A 17,587-nucleotide genomic window follows, 5' to 3' on the forward strand; every position below is an offset into this window, starting at 1 on the left:
GTTGGTCAAAATCTATGTGTCTGAGGTTTTTCCTGTCATATTGCCCCTGAACAAATTAACTTCCTGTAAAATTATGTTATATCATAGTTGTCTAGGGCTCATTATTAGTCTAATACAGTTTATTATTAATCTAGTATGAATATCATTAAATAAACCCAACTAATTTTTCTTTTATTTATTCCAATAATATTAATTGAGCATTGGCAACAGTGAGCAAAACAAACCAAAATGTCCTACCTTCATGGATCTTACATTTGAAGGGGAAGATAGGTGATAAGCAAAGAAGTAAATGTTATACATCATCAAAGTCAAAGTGTTAGTTGCTCAGTCGTGTCTGACTCTTTGCAAACCCATGGACTGTAGCTCACAGGGCTCCTCTGTCCATGGAATTCTCCAGGCAAGAATACTGGAGTGGCTTGCCATGCCCTCCTCCAGGGGATCTTCCTGACCCAGGGATCAAACCCTCATCTCTTATGTCTCCTGCATTGGCAGTGGGTTCTTTACCACTAACGCCACCTGGGAAAAGAAGGTAAAAAAAAAAAAAAACACAAAAAACAAGTGCTATGGAGAAAAATAGAGTAAGAAGGATGAAGCACGGACTGGAGGGGAGTGTGGTGGGTAGAGGAGGATGAAGGCATATTTTTATATATGGTGGTCTGAATTTGCCTTCTCTGGAAGACACCCGTGGAACAGAAACTTGAAGGAGATGAACAGACACCTGGAAAAAGTTGATTGAAGGAATGACTTTGAAAAGATCATGAAGGAATATTTCTCATGTATGCAAGGGACAGAGAAGGGTCTACTAGGGCTGGGACAGAGCGAGCAAGGCGTAGGTAAAGTGGTTAAAGTTGAGTCAGAGAGTTTCTAGACCCAGATTGAAGGTTTGAGCTTTTACACCAGGGGAAATGGGGAGCTATTGGTGGCTTTGGGCCTGGTTTTCATTTAAAAGTTTGTCTGGCTCCTGAATCGAGAACAGATTATAGATGACAAATGTGGAAGCTGTGAAACCACATGTGAGGCTATTGCAGTAATTTAAGCAAAGATGACGGAGGTTTGGACCAATAAGATAGCAAAGGAAGTAAGAGAGAGAGTCAGATTTTGAAGGTGGTGCCAATATAGTTTCCTGATGGATGAGCTTGGGGTGAGAGAGAGGCCAGTCAAGCAACTGGCTGGCTGAATCGGCTATTAACAGGAATGGGTAGACTGTGGTTGGATGGGCTTTGGAAGGCAAGTAAGGGGTTCAGTACTGGATGTGATGCCAATTAGATACCCAGGTGGAGATGTCAGATAGCGAGTAGACTAATAATGATGGAGTTCAGGGGAGAGGAATGGCTGGAGGTTTATACTCAGCAAGTCATAATTGTAGAGAGTAGTATTTAGCATTGCTTCTGGGTGAAATCAACCAGTTAGGGAGGAGAGGTACAGAAAGGTAGTGATCCATGAATTGAACCAAGGACTCTGTTACAGTGACAGTATTTGGAGATGAGCAGCCAGCAAAGGAGCCTGAGAAGGAATGGTTGGTCAGGTAGGAGGAAAACCTGGTTGAGGCAGGTGCACCCTGTTTTAAAGAGGCCGAGTTGAGCATCTGCGTCAGATGCTGCTCAGACATGATTCTTAAGTTGATCAGTGAAGAAGTCATTGAAAAAAGCAATTGCCCTTTTATTTTGTCATGCTAGACTGTATGCCCCTCAACAATAAGGGCCATGTCCCAATCACTTCTGCCTTCCTGAATGCTCAGAACCTCCTTGGCATATGGTTGGCATCTAGTACCTTGAATGGAGGCATCAGTGCAGGGCTGTTTTGCCCATAACTCTGCTTCTTGTCTCCCAGAACCATTCTGAAGAAAGAGGATGTACGTTGTGGTGGAAACTTTGTTGGTGGCTGTGAGAGCTACTTTAAATGAGTTATCCTTGGAAGATGGCAAGTCAGGATCCCTTACTTTTGAATCTCTTTATATAATTTCTCCCCAGCAAATAACATATATGCTATCCGTTTTGTGCCCTGTAAGTATAAAGCAGTGTGCTTGGCACCAAGGAGAACATAGAGAAGAAAAACGTGACAAAAGACACGTCAGCCTTCGTTGTGTCATTTAAGGAATGAAAATGAAATGAAGAATTGAGGTCTTGGCTTCAGCACTAAGTGTCTGGATATTGCAAAATACTTAACATTTAGCTAAGCATTTTGCAGTACGCAGACTTTTAATAGAATCTTCAAATCTGTGTCCAGATGTTTGGCATCAGAGAAATACATGCTCAGTCATCACAAAATTATTCTTCAGTTGTCCACATTAGGCAGAAGTTCAGAGGGAGAGTTCAGCATCAAGTGTAATTCCTCATTCTGACTGTTGGAGCATGGAGAGGGAGGGTTCTGGGGCCTTAGTTTTTATGTATCTGTGGATGCCACATTGCATTTTCGTGGTATAGTCCCTTTAAATCTTATTACCACTTTAAGTTTCTTACCCTCCAATATCATCACGACCTCTCTCTTGCTCTAGTGCTGACAGAACATTTTTGAATAATTTAACTACAGAGTTGCATCCAGTTTTTTCAAAGGTCCTACATTCCTCTTTCATCCTCAGAGCAATTCACTTACCCTGATAGAATTTGGATGCTCAAAAAAATGTAGGGGGTCTAGAAATGATTCCGGACTCTCCTGTTTCTACAATGTGGTGGATATTTGATGAAAGAATGAAGCTCTTTTATAGATTGTATAGAGATAGAATAATCTGGAAGATCATTAAGCTGGATTTCTTCCTCCCAACTGTTGATTAGATTTGGCAATGAGCATCTCTCATGCATAATAAGCGAGATCATGAGCTCTTTTAGGACAGCAGGATATTTTGAGTACCTCTTCTGTACCAGGTGCTTAGCCAGGTGCTAGGAGTATCAGGGTACCGGGTGCTCTGCCTGTATGGCACTCAAAGTGGAGAGGACTCATTAGAAGAATGCAAAGTATGGCTGGACGTGGGGAGAAGTGGCTAATGAATTACCTCTAGACATCCAGACCATTCACACCCTTGTATTTGTTAGTCTGGGTGTGTGTGCTTAGTTGCTTCAGTTGTATCTGACTCTTTGTGACCCCATGGACTGTAGCCCGCCAGGCTTCTCTGTCCACGGGATTCTCCAGGCAAGAATACTGGAGTGGGTTGCCATGCCTGACTCCAGCGGTTCTTCTCAGCCCAGGAATTGAACCTTCAACTCCTGTGTCTCCTGCATTGCAGGCAGATTCTCTATCTTTGAGCCCCTGAGGAAGCCCCCAGTTAGCCTGGGATTTGGAAACAAAAAATAGTTAGCATGGGAATGACCTGACCTTATTGGCTTTGAAGACCACCATATTAGGAGTAGAGTCCAGAGGCAGCTAACAGAAACCCAGATGCTCTGCTTCATATAATAATTAAGCTTTATTGTCTTCATGTAGCAAGATGTCTAGAAGGAGGTAGTCTGGAACCAGTGTACATTGTAAGCATGTTACCAACGTCCCAGTCTTCCTCTCTCATCCTGCCCTACCATCCTTGGTGTGTGAGTTTCTTCCTTGTCACCCAATTACATTTGCAACTTTCGGTATAAGGTTTTGTTCCATGCTGGAAAAAGGATGATGCTGTAAAATGCTTTTCCTTATAAAACTGTGTGTGTGTGAGAGAGAACAGTTCTATTGAGGTATTAATGGAATACAATAAGCTGCATGTATTTAAAGTAGAAAAGAGATAAAGTTGTGACACACGTGACCTGTCAACCCTTCATCATATTCAAAACTTTGCACATAGCCCCCCAGATTTCCTTATCCTCCTTTATAATCCCTCTTTTCTGTCACATAACCTTTGGTCCCAATTTACAGGCAACCACTGACCTGCTCAGCAGTAAAGTTGAGGCTGGAGTTCAGGCCTGGGAAGGGTGTGAGCAGGAGGATGATGGCCTAGGACAATTCTCTGGCTCATTTCTCTGATTCCCTTTTTGTTTGGTCCCAAAAGGAACCAGTTTCAGAGAGGTCTTTAGGCTTAAAGGGAGTACTCATATTTTTTTTAAAGCCCATTGACAAAGTGAAGGATTTAGAGTTAGTTTAGGTTGGGAAGGTGATCACAGTAGGGAAGGTAGACAGTCACTGCAAGTTTGCAAGTATTAAAAAGTTATGATAAACATTTGCAAGATGAAGCTTGTATTAGGTTGAATTCTCTATAAGTTATAAATGAACTTAATGTGTTTGCAAGATAGCACAAACTCCTAAAAGGATATAATTGGAAGATTCAGCAATTATATCATCAAGTATGGCTGGATCAAGGGGCTTAAAAAAGGTCAGAACTCTTGCTCCTTCTGTCCACTTCTCAGTCCAGCTTGCCTCTGCATAGGTTCTTTTTGAGGCCAGAACTTTCCGTGTATAAGACAAGCCATTGGCAGAATCAATTTTAATTGTCCTTATTTTGCTCTTTCAATATCCCTGTATTATCATATGGGACATACTAGTTAACCATGTTGGTTTATGGGCCCAATCCATGGACCAACTACTGTGAGCAGGAGGATGAGTAACCATGACTGCTACTAGCATTGGCTGGAGAGGGCCAGTGAGACACCAGGATTGAGTTTTATAAGAAATATATGTGCTGGTTGTAAAAACCCCATATGTCCCCTACAGAGATCCTTTGTCCTCTGAGCAGGAATTTGCCTGAATCTTCTTAATTCTAGAATGTTCTAGCAACTTCATCATTTGAAAGGCTTACTCTAGAAGGAAATGGCAACCCACTCCAGTGTTCTTGTCTGGAGAATCCCATGGACAGAGGAGCCTAGTGGGCCACGGTCCATGGTATTGTAAGGAGTCGGACGCAGCTGAGCGACCAACAGTTTCAGTTTCAGTGGTTTAATGCCTCAACACCTACTTACACTAGATTATAAAGAACATTATGCATGACATTTCTACTGGAGTGGCATTGTATGTTATCAATCCAAAAAAGTGCATAAATGCATGTCTATTAGTTTTAAGCAATTTTATTTGCTAGAATGATCTCGGAGATAAGGACTCTTTATCCTGGGTAGAATTTTTTGCTCCCCTACTCCAGGCAATGAATGCACTGTGAACTTGTATATGAATGTCAGCATATGTGACAAATTCTCCAGGTTGGGTAAAAGAAAAATAAGCACAAAATTAGTAAGCCGGGATTTGGTAGTTAATTAATAGCAAAGCTGTATAAGTGAGGACCTTACTATTGGATTATAACTGTGCAACCAGGTCTGCTAGGGAGTAAGTTAAGGACATGCTAATCAAACCCATATCGATCTGGCTGTGAAGCAAGACCTACAATTTCTTATGCATTATAATATTGTCTTTGCCGTTATATCTCAGTGTTAAAAATGACCTGTGTTGCTATGATGACCTATGACATAGGCACTATGTCCGGTAGGCACTATGATACAGTCCTACCGGGATAAAAAAAATGCACCAAACAGGAAGTTTGCCCCAGTTCTGCCTCTGTTACCGAGCCTGTCATTTTGCTACTTGGATTATCCACCTGTAAAATGAACAGACTTGGGAAGGTCACCGGCCACATGACTTGGCTCCACTGACACCCTCCTTCATCAAAATCTGTCCATGTGTGCGCTAGAACTTTTGCCACGACCTCCTTTTTTAAGCATTTGCTTCAGAAAGCAATGCCAGTTTTAGACACTTTTATAATCTTGCCTTGGTGTGGCCTTTCACTGTAGCTTTTGTACTCTCTTAAAAGCTCTCCTTGTGTATTCACTTTTCTTTGTTTTAAAGAGAAAACAGGAAAGGTTGACGCTTCCTGCTCATAAAAAAAATCACTATCAACAGGTTAACAGATCCGTAATTTGTTTTTATCAGCCTTCTGTCTCCCAAAGGAAGGAAACTATTTGTCATAGGTCTAAATTTACTTTCTATTACAATTGATCTCATAAGGAAACTGTTGTTATTTTTAAACAAAAAATTCTTGCAATTCCTTTGTCCACCAGGTTGTAGTGACAAGTAGGCTTTTTAATTATACACTTAGAAGTAGTTTTATGGAATCAATAATTTTTATATCACTCATTTGGTAGACTTTTACATAATCCCATTCTCTTCAAAATTACAAACCAACCATAACATGCAATTACTACTCCTCAGAAATAAATTACTTCTTTATTATCTTTAAAAGGCTCCTTCTTAGTGAAAGTTAGAGACACACTGATAATCAAATCTAATTAGAAGCATATCATAACTTTTAGATGTTATTTCTAATTCAAACGGTTAATTATGAGGACTTGAGGGATTTTTGCTGTAATGTATTGGAAATTGCAGTTGCACACACAAGAAAACATTTATGTTGTTCTCAATTTTTTAATTAAAAAACATATTTGGGGATTTATCAGAAAATTGTATCACTTAAATAAGTTTATATTTGGACAGTTTTACCTTTGTAGTAGTAAATGTCAGACTTGTTTTAGGTTGGATAGTTAAATCTAAGTGCTCTTCCGTGTTACAAATGAGAGTGTATATTTGTGTGTGTGTGTGCATGTGCGTTTAGGATATGGGTACCTAAGGGAAATGATAGGTGATATCAGGCTTCACATGTACATCTACCCAAGTGTGATAGACAAGTAAAGATTCAACAGAGGGCTGCCTGCTGCCTTCACTTCTGTACCACCTTCACTTGCAAGGCTTCCTTTTTCCTAAATGGCAGCACATTGTAGGGGAGGCTGTGGACAGTACCTGGAGATGCACAGATGGGATTTGATGTGAAATATTAGAGACAAATGAGACTATCTTGATATAAGTAGTTGTGTTTGGGGAACAGTGGGAATGAAGGCTGGATGAGGCAAATTGGACCAACTTAACAGAAGAAAGTAAAGCAGAAGAATTTAGTTTTAGTGTTCCAATAAGAAAGGGGCTGTTACATCTTCAAGCTACTTTTAATTAGGAAATGTTTCATATGCACAGAAAATAATGTGGTATACTCTCCTGAGCCCAACAGACTGATTTTACAAAGTTAGTATTTTGCTCTCTCTCTCCTTTTTAAAGTCTTCTTTCAATCTGTGACAATATTGCTTTCACTTTATGTTTTGGGTTTTTGGCTACGAGGCATGTGCGAACTGAGCTCCCTGACTACCAAGGATCAAACCTGTACTTGCTGCATTGGAAAATGAAGTCTTAACCACTGGACCACCAAGGAATTCCCTCTCTCTTTGTAAGAGGCTAAAAGCTATAGTACAGTTAAAGGCCCACTCTCCATTCCCTTTCCCAGCCCTCACCAAAAGTACTTACTACCCTAAAATCTACATCTGTCATTTCTACGCATGTTTATATAACTGTATGACCATTTGATCTGTTAATCAACCACAAAGACTATATAGTGTTCTACATCTGTCATTTCTACGCATGTTTATATAACTGTATGACCATTTGATCTGTTAATCAACCACAAAGACTATATAGTGTTCTACATCTGTCATTTCTACGCATTTTATATAACTGTATGACCATTTGATCTGTTAATCAACCACAAAGACTATATAGTGTTGTTTTTGTGTTTAAAAATTTTTGTAAATGGTCTGTTTTATCTATATTTATGCAATTTGTTTCATTTTTATGTTTGGAATTTTTAGATTTACTAGAAATAGATTAACACTTGTATTCTACTATGTGATCACACCAGAGTTTGTGAATTCCCTAGTTATGGTGTTTGAGGTTGTTTTAATTTTTTTACTATTTCAAACAAGGCTGCAGCAAAATCCTGATACATATATGTCTGGCTGGGGACAGGGGCATATTTCTTGGATATTAGCCTAAAAGCAGAATTGCTAGTTTAGTAAGAGACACATATGGGTAACCTTTTTAGGTACCACAAAGTTGTTCTGTAAAGTGACTAGAATAATTTACACTTCCACTTGAAGTTCTAGGGTCTCTGCACTGTGGTGTCATCAGGCTTAATTTTTGCCAACCTAGTGACTGTGAGATCTGCTATGAAGTTCACTAGTGAGTACCTCATTGTTCTAATTTTAGTTTTCCTGATATATAATGAGATTTAACATCTTTCATTTGTTGATTGGCCTTCTGCATTCTTCAGTGAACTGCCTCTTATTATCTTTGACCACTTTTCAATGTGTGTGTGTGTTTTTTTTTTAATTGATTTGTAGGTGTTCTTTAATATATATGTGTGTGCTGGAAATATCCTTTAGTCCTAGGCATATCCTACATTTGTCTGGTGTTTTTTTATCATATAGAAATTACAATTTTAATGTGATTTCTAGTTTGGTAGGTGAGAACAAGGATTCATATCCCAGTTCCGTGTCTTCCTTGCTGTGTGACCTTGGGCTACTTTCTTAACATCTCTGTGCACAACTTTCCCCACCTGGAAAAGGGAGGCAGTAGTATCACATACCTCTTAGGGTTGTTGTGAAGATTGTATATGTGTGTGTTAGTCACTCACTCATGTCTGACCCCTGGCAACACCAGGGACTGTAGCCCATCAGGCTCCTCTGTCCATGGGATTCTCCAGGCAAGAATACTGGAGTGGGTTGCCATTCCCTTCTCCAGATCTTTCCAACCCAGGGATTGAAATCAGGTCTCCTGCATTCCAGGCAGATTCTTTACTATCTGAGCCACCAGGGAAGCCCATTAGTTAGTAAATGTAAAACATTTTGAATACTTCTTGTATATAGTAAATGCCACATTTGTATTATATGTGCTTTTGGGTAGTCTTGTTTAAGAATTTGTCTTGAACCGCAAAGGCAAAACATTATTCTGTACTTTCCCCCACAAAGTTTAAGTTTTGCTTTTTAGATTTAGGCTTTAAAGCTATGGTGTGAGGTAGGGATTCCTACTATTATTTTTCAAAATGGGAAAGTAATTGTGAAAAAGCTGTTAGTTAATGACTACTATTTCCATCTTGATTTAGAATTCCATATCTCTTCAGGTCTGCATTGTTGTTGTTTAGCTAGTTGATTTTAATTACCAAACTGTTATAATAAATTTTGATATTTGTTTGGATTATTTTTAACTTCTTTAGTCTTTTTAGTTTTGTTTATATATTTAAATTTACTAATTAAAATAGATCCAAAAACTGTAGAGTCAGGCTCAGGTTTTGCAGAGCATGGTAAAAGCAATAACAAGGGTAAAATTTGGGACAGTTAAATGTAGCCATTGAAAAAGGTTGGTTTGCCACTAGAAGCATTTCTTATGCACTGTGCTAGTGATACTATAGCTGGGCTGAGAAAAAATGCAGCAGCCACAGGCTTGGTCCTTAATCTTAAAAATGTTCCTAGCTCTTTGATGACATTTATTCTTCCATGTAACTTGATGGATGATGGTATAAATGATCTAAAACCTAGTGAGACTTTGACTAGAAATACATTAAATTTGTAGGCTAAATAGGAGGTGAATTGATGCTTTATTATAATGAGTGTTCCCAACCATGAACATACATCTCTTCATTTAATTTAGGTCTTTTTCATGTTCTTCAATTCATTTCACAGTTTTCTCCATGGACATCTTTTAATACTTCTGTTAGATTTGTTTATGTTGTTGTTATTGTTCTTTAGTCACCAAATCACGTCTGACTCTTCGCGACCCCATGAATTGCAGCACCCTAGGTTTCCCTGTTTGTATGTACCTTATATTTTGGGAACCTATTAGAAATTGCATTCAAAGAAATACATTAAAAGATTTGGAGGTGCATCAGCACGCTGTTGATTTTTGTGCTGGTGATCCTATTTCTAGCAGCTTTTCTGGTTCTCACTAATTTTAATAGCATTTACAGTCTTTTGGATTTCCTGTGTAGATATTCTCATTAATTTGAATAACCACAGCTGTGTTTATCCTCCATCTTTGTGCCATGTTCACTCTTAAACGTAGTTATCTAAGACCTCTACCCCAGTGCTCAGTAGAAGTGGCAATGGCTGGCACCCTTGTCTTACTCCTGAGTTTTGAAAGAAATGTTTCTAAAGTTTTTCCATTGAGTATGATTTTTACTTTGGTTTTTTGATATCTGTTCTTTTCAGTTAAGGAAATTTGGAGGAATTTACTCTTGCTCTTTTTCTTAAAAAACAATTTGTTGAAGACACATCAGTTTTTTCTTTTTTAATGAAGCTTTACTTATCCTTCCTATGGTATGTTTCACTTCTTTCTGCTTTCTTTAGATTTGCTCTGTCTGGCTCTTTTTTAAGTCTGCATTTTTAAATAGAGCTTTGTTTTTCCCATATTGTTTTTATTCCTTCTTTTATTTATTTAGGTAGTTTAAACATATGACTTTTAATCTCATTCGGTTGGTCCTATTACCCCAAGTTCTTTGGAGCTCTAATTCTTTGCCTTTTGCTGTATCTGTTGCATCTCTCGTGATAGATTTTTTTTTTTTTTGCTTACATGTTTTGTGAGTTTTGATTGACAACAAAGTTTTTATTTATTTATTTTTTGGGGGAATGGTGTAAGGGCTGAGATTCAAAAGTGTCCCTCCTGAGTCATTTTGTATTTGCTTTCTTGACTTTCCTCCTCTAAATGCCATCACTGCCTGTCATCTGCTTTCATGTGAATGGCTGGGCTTGAAGATTCCTGCATTCCTGGATGATGTACATTTAGCCTTCAAACGTAGGCATGGTAGGCTTGGAGTTTCTCTTTCTTGCAGATTTTGAAGAGGTTCAGAAATTTTTACTGTCTTCCTCAGGGTGGTGGTGTAATTTTTCTGTGACCTTTTATACTGAAAATACAGTGCTCTGGAGGTCTGGACAAACCTGGGTCTTAGTTCCACTTCTCATGTCTGCCTGGTTTAAAGCCCAAGTCCTTCCCTTTAGTGATGTTCTGATCTGGGCCTTCCTGTCCACTTTCTCATGGCCCCATTGCGCTAGTTGTATGCTTGCTATTCTGCTTTTCAGTTCTCCTTTCCTTTCTGGCCTGTGGGAATTTCCCATAATTTCTCAGCAGTCAGCTGAATATTTAAATAAAATGTGAAGGCTCTTTTTGATATTTTAAATCATGTGTAGCAGGAAGGATTCAGTTATGTGGGTAACTCAGTTGCCCCTGTTCCCAGAACCCTCTGTGGTAGGCTGATACTCCTCTCCCCTCAAGGTACACATCCTCATCCTTAGAACCTGGGACTATGTGACCTTATATAACAAAAGAGAATTTGAAGATGTGATTAAATTCAGCATATTGAGATGGAGTGACTATTCTAGATTACCTGGGAGAGCCCTATGTAATCACAAAGGTCTGTATAAGAGGGTTGTAGGTGGCTTATACTCAAAGAATGTGATATACTTAGAGAAGCAAGTTGCAGTCTGAGAAATTTGAAGATACAGCACAGCTGGCTTTGAAGATGGAGGAAGAGAATATACAGGCCAGGAAGTTCAGAATCCCTGTCTGAACTTCTAGAATCCCTGGCTTCTAGAATCCCTTTCTCTTCAGCTTCTCTGATGCTTGAACTCTCACCTTTGACCTTGTGTTGACCTTTGATGCTAATGTGTTTTTTTTTTTTTTCTTTTTCTTTCTTTTTCTTCTTTGTGCTGCCACATTGGTTTTGCTAGAATGACGGCCAAAGAGGAAATATTTAAACTTGCATTTGAATATAGAATAATCTTTTTTTCTTCGAATTTCATAAGATAGCTACTTGATCTTGTGATTTCCATTCTTTGTCTTCAGAGCAAACCTACTAGCACATACCATGTGGTGTTTTTATTTCTGTGAACACACAGCTCGTTCATTTCTAGGCTTTGTTTCTCTGTGTGCTTAGTTTTAAAGACAACTTTGAAGCAAAAGTGAAATAAAAGATGTCACTAAAAAAAAAAATCTGAAAAAGACGAAGAAATGGATTCTTCCCTAGAGATTGCAGAAGGAATGAAGTGTTACTGACACCAGTATGATAGCTTAGTAAGACCCATGTTGGACTTCTGACCTCTAGAATTATAAGAGTGTGCTTTTGTGGTGTTTTAAGCCACTAAGCTTGTGCTAATTTGTTCAAGCAATAATAGGAAACTGATATACCCTCTCAAATATTTTTGAAGGAGAGGTGCCTAGTATCATTGATGAAGATAGACTAAAACTATATTAAAGATACAGCAGAGCGAACTTGGTGAGGAATATTCTTTGCAGAGAGGTCCACAGAAGGCTGCTGAGGTGGTGCAGTGGTAAAGAAGCCAGCCGCCAGTGCAGGAGACGTGGGAGACACAGGTTCGATCCCTGGGTTGGGAAGATACCCTGGAGAAGGGGATGGCTGCCCGCTCCAGTATTCTTGCCTAGAGAATCCCATAGACAGAGGAGCTTGACAGGCTACAGTCCATGGGGTTGCAAAGAGTCCGACATGACTGAGCACACATCTAGAGGAAAAAAACCAGAGCAGAGACGCTTGTGAGTGTTCTAGATGATATATTCAGTAACCACGTAATGCCTAGTCTGGGAGTTAGAACTTCTTATGGAAGTGCTAAAGTCCTCTACCCACCCCATTCCCACTCCCTTTTAGTTGTAGATTTTATTTTTCAAAGGCCAAAAGATTCTCATTGTTAATGAGCTTGTAAGTTGGATAGCTGAGAGAGCAGAGAACAGTTTTCTCCTATTGCTAAAATGCTGCTGTTTTAAATAAAGGATTTGGTTTGTTGGGAGGGTCCTGACAGGGATGGCTAAATACTTCAGCACTACTGGTGGGTGGGGATTGTTAGTGATAAAATATCAGGCAGATTTCTTGAACAGATGTTCCTGACTTGCTTGTTTCCAAATGTGTGAATTGTTTTGTGTGTGCTGCGTGGCCTGCTGTGACAAGTGACGACAAACATGGTGGCTTAAAAACAAAAGATTTATTCTAACAGTTCGAGAGGCCAGATATTTAAAGTCAACAGGATTGCACTCCCTCTGAAGCCCCAGGGGAGAATCTGTTACTTGCCTTCTTGCCTCTTCTGTTTTCTGGTGGTGGCCAGCATTCCTTGGCTTGTGGGCTCATTACCCTTTGCCTCTGTCTTTGTATTGCTGTCTTCTTTCTGTGTGTCTCTAATCTCCTTCTGCCACTCTCTTATTGGTTTTTTTTTTTGGGGGGGGGTTATTTTTTAATAGGAGGAATATTGCTTTGCAATGCTGTGCTGGTTTCTGCCATACAACAGTGTGAATCAGCCATAATTATACATATATGCCTCTCTCTTACAAAGACACTTGTTATGACGTTTAGACACCACCTGATAATCCAAGATAAGTTTCTCCTTTTTAGACCCTTAACTTAGTGACATCTTTTGCCATACGATATAATATTCCTCCTTTTGCTTCATATGGTAGTATTCAGTTGGGGTCATTTTTTTTGGCCTACTATCTGCTGCCTTACTGTTTCTTTGCAATCTTTGGCTTATTCTATCTATCTGGATTTTTTTGTTGTTTGTTGATTATTCTATCCACCTTGTAAAATATCTCTGACATAGCAATGGTCTGTACCATTGTGATTTTTTTCATTCTCTCCTATGTTGAATTCTAGAATGAAAGTCAGCAAGCTGCAGCCCGTGAGTCACATCCATTCCATTGCTTGTTATTGCACAACCTGCCAAAGAAGAATGATTGTACATTTTTATTTTATTAAAATTTTTTCTCTTCTTTCTTTTTATTTTTTAAATTATTATGAAAGTATGGTAACACATTTACAGGAGACTTGGAAAATACAGAACAATGTTACATATAGTTCCATTATGTATTACAGTTTAAGTAGATAAATTAAGATTGTTTTAGTTGGAGTTTCAATATCAAACTCTCAAAACCTAATAGCATGAATAGACAGAAACATAGAAGGATATAGTAGACTTGAAAACCTCTATGACCCAATTCAACATAATTAAGATTTTTCACACAATAGCAGGATATAGATTCTATTTTAAGTTCCCATAGCCTATAAGCCAGGAGACACTGGAACATATCCAGGGACATAAAACAAGGTGCAAAGACTTCATGGCCTAAAGGTTTTGAACTCATACAGAGTCTGTTCTTTTATCACTGTGATATTATGTTAGAAATCAATATCAAAAGATGTTTGAAAATAGCCCACATATTTTCAAGTGCTATGTGACATTTACCAAGAGAGATCTTTGACTTAGCCCTTGAAAGCCTCAATAAAGTTAAGTTTTTACATTTTTAAATGGTTGAAAAAAATCAATGGAAGAATATTTTGTTCCACATGAAAATTATATGAATTTAAGTTTCAGTATCTGTAAATGAAGTGTCATTGGAGCACAACCCTGCTCTTTGATTTATGTATTATCTATCAGTTGCTGCTTTTGTGTTTTGATTGAATAATTATGGCAGAGCCCGTGTGTTCCACAGAGTGAGATGGCAACTCTCTGGCTCTTTACAGAGTAAGCTTGCCAACCTTTGTTTTTTTTTTTTTTTTAATGTTAATTGTCTATATTTTCCTCATTAAATGAAACTTGAAAGTGAAGTCGCTCAGTTGTGTCCAACTCTTTGCAACCCCATGGACTGTAGCCTACTAGGCTCCTCTGTCCATGGGATTTTCCAGGCAGTAGTACTGGAGTGGATTGCCATTTCCTTCTCCCCAACCTTTGTTTTTATAGGAGCATCTTGTCTCTGGCTTCCAGTATATAGTGGGCACCAAGCATTTGTTGATGAATATTTAACTTGTGGCAAGAATTTCATTAATATCATTAAGGATTTGGGATGATTCCCAAAAGGATTCTTCAAAACTATGGATTAGAAGAATTTTATGTATCATATTATTCATGATTCCTATCTTTTTGGCCCTAAAACTCAAAGAAATACAGAGTAAATGTCCTTCCCCTGAATTTAATTAAATAAACAGGCATCACACCCAGGACTTGAAGCTGGCAAGTTCTGGTTAATTTTACAGAAAACTTGGCTGTGCTGTGATTGCAAGGTGTTTTTTTCAGACATGCGTCTAGATGTTGCTCTGAAGGTATTTTTTAGAGGTGATTAACGTTTACACTCAGTTGACTATCAGTAATTGTGGGCCTCATGTACGGTATGAAATATGAAAGCATTAAGAACAAGAACTAGGTTTCCTAAAGGAGAAGGGATTTTGTCTCAAAATGGCATCATAGAAATCCTGGCAGAATTTCCAACCTGTCACCCTGCCCTGCACATTGTGGACTTTCTAGCCCCCACAGTTACATAAGCCTATTCCTTGTAATAAATCTCCTCTGTCTCTCTCTCAATGTGTATCTTCTTGGTTCTGTTTCTCTGGAGAACCCCGACCCGTACAGCAGGTCAGTCTGATGTGTTCAGCATCCGGACCATCTTCAGTGTTTCTATCCACCATGCGGTGAGGATGCTAAGCGTCGCCCTCTCCGCTCACGGAGGTGAGGCCCCTCCAGCAGCATCGCTCTCTCTCCTTCCTTGACACCTCCTCCAGGCTTCTGCCTTTCACACCTCGTGAAAGGAAATGTGTTATATTTGGATACAACAAAGTCAGAAATAAGCTCACTTGTAATGGAGCCGAGGACTTTTTGTCCATCCAAGAGAGTCTGAAGTTTGAGAAGGCTGCGAACGAGGTGATGAGAGAGTCAGACGCAGATGGATCTGCTGAGAAGCAGCAGTTGAGAAAATGAGTGTTTGTGGGAGGTTTTTCCTCTTCTCCTCCCTCTGAAAACAAAAGCTTCCTGTGTGTACGCAGTGGAGACCACCTGGTCCATGTAACTCCGTAACTCGGGCCTGTCGTACTACAGATGGTTGCTTTTGTTCTCAAGTTTTGCTGCTTTATCATAAGTGGATAAAAATACAAACAGCTGCTGTTATTTAGCCGTTTTACTCATATGTCTATACATGTTAAGAATTTTTATGTACCAAGACATTTAAAATTTGTGTCTGATAAATGACTACATGTATAAAAAATTATACGTTTCAGTAAAGAATCATTTGAATGAGTATTGACTTATTTTGTATTTCAAGGCAAAGTTTATTAGGCCTCAAAGTGGTGGTGCTGCTGCTGCTAAGTCACTTCAGTTGTGTCCGACTCTGTGCGACCCCATGGACGGCAGCCCACCAGGCTCTCCCGTCCCTGGGATTCTCCAGGCAAGAACACTGGAGTGGGTTGCCATTGCCCTCTCCAGTGCATCAAAGTGAAAAGTGAAAGTAAAGTTGCTCAGTTGTGTCCGACCCTCAGCGACCCCATGGACTACAGCCTTCCAGGCTCCTCCGTCCATGGGATTTTCCAGGCAAGAGTACTGGAGTGGGGTGCCATTGCTTTCTCTGCAAAGTGGTGCTAGAAAGTTTATTTCACATACTTCTGTTTCTCCCAGCAGGGTATTAAAAACTGTCAAGATGCTCCAGGAAATGGTTAACACTTGATTGACTTGAAGATCCTGTCTCTTTCCTGTTCCACCCCCATCCCCACCCTTCCCACATACCTACTGAAGCTGTGTCTTCTATCAATTGATTATAATCTTAATATGACATGCTATTTAAGTGTTATTTTAAAGAAGTAGCTGTAACTTTGAGTGGTAATGACCGCTTGAGGCACGTGTTGACCTCTTACACTTGACTTTGTTTTATAATACAAATTAAGTGGTTGGGATGTAAAATAATTTCTTCTTATTCAGAATGCCATGTTTAAGTAATGTAGCTAAAATCTCTTAACGCTCTTTTCGTCCTAAAAGTTTTAATAGTTTCTCTCTATATTTGAATGCTAATGGAAAAGATAATGATATCTAAAGCAATTCATTTCAGTGACAGTTCTGCAAGATATTTTTGGCTGTTCCAAGGGTCAAGTTCTGTGATAGGTGTGGGCAATGCAGAGAGGTGAAAAGATGGGGTCTCTAAGTTGTTCACAGACCCCTATGAGAGACAAGCTTGGAATCAGCGGTGTTAATATGATGAAGCGAGTAGAACCACATCTGAAGGGCAGAGATTGCTCAGAGAATTGAGAAATGAATTTGGTTTGTTGGGGACTTAGGAAGACACCCCAGAGAAGTTCACTTGTTCTGGGCTTTGAAGGAAAGATTTGTGATTTCCACATGAGGAAACTAGTGTGTCAGACTGAGATATATTGGTGTCTAGCAGTTTTAAATATGCTGTTAGTTCAAAAGCTTAAGTAGAAATCATTTAGGTTTAGTAAACCAGATGGCCTCCAAGGCTCCGCACCATATAGATGATTGTTCTTTAAAAGCATGTCTGAGGATTAATATTTGTTAAAGCAACACTATAATGAGATCTCATGTGTATTCTAGTATCGAGTGTTAGCAGTCATTTGTAAGATACTAAGCAGGTGCTTGAAGGATGTCCTTGATATTAATATATAAGTTGGCACTTTCCTCCTTTTTCCTGCCCCTTCCCCTCCCGCCTCACTGCCCTTTGTGGTGATTTTTGCAGTTGGTTAGCCTGCTTCTGATTGGAATTGCTGCATGGGGCATCGGCTTCGGGCTGATTTCCAGTCTCCGTGTGGTCGGTGTGGTCATCGCCGTTGGCATCTTCTTGTTCCTGATCGCGTTAGTGGGGCTGATTGGAGCTGTGAAACACCATCAGGTGTTGCTTTTTTTCGTATCCTTTATTACAACTGGGAGTTTTACCCCCATTGGGTTTGTTTTTACCTTGTCGATTACTCTTTTTATAACTCTAACTTAAAATTACCATCAGGAGATGAATTGTCAGACAGCAGCTTCTGGCAAGCATTATGTGTATTTGC

General features: G+C 39.2%; 1 protein-coding gene across 1 annotated transcript in view; it reads left to right on the forward strand.

Annotated features, from left to right (window-relative positions):
- The window catches only part of TSPAN13 (tetraspanin 13), a 37,943-nt gene that overhangs the window by 7,450 nt on the left and 12,906 nt on the right, over nt 1–17,587 (forward strand). The window contains exon 2 of the mRNA XM_040260607.1: nt 17,275–17,442. Coding sequence (XP_040116541.1) covers nt 17,275–17,442 — 168 coding nt within the window. The remainder of the gene's footprint in view (nt 1–17,274; nt 17,443–17,587) is intronic.

Source organism: Oryx dammah, unplaced genomic scaffold (genome assembly GCF_014754425.2).
Source record: "Oryx dammah isolate SB20612 unplaced genomic scaffold, SCBI_Odam_1.1 HiC_scaffold_18, whole genome shotgun sequence".
In the NCBI taxonomy this organism is placed as follows: Eukaryota; Metazoa; Chordata; class Mammalia; order Artiodactyla; family Bovidae; genus Oryx; species Oryx dammah.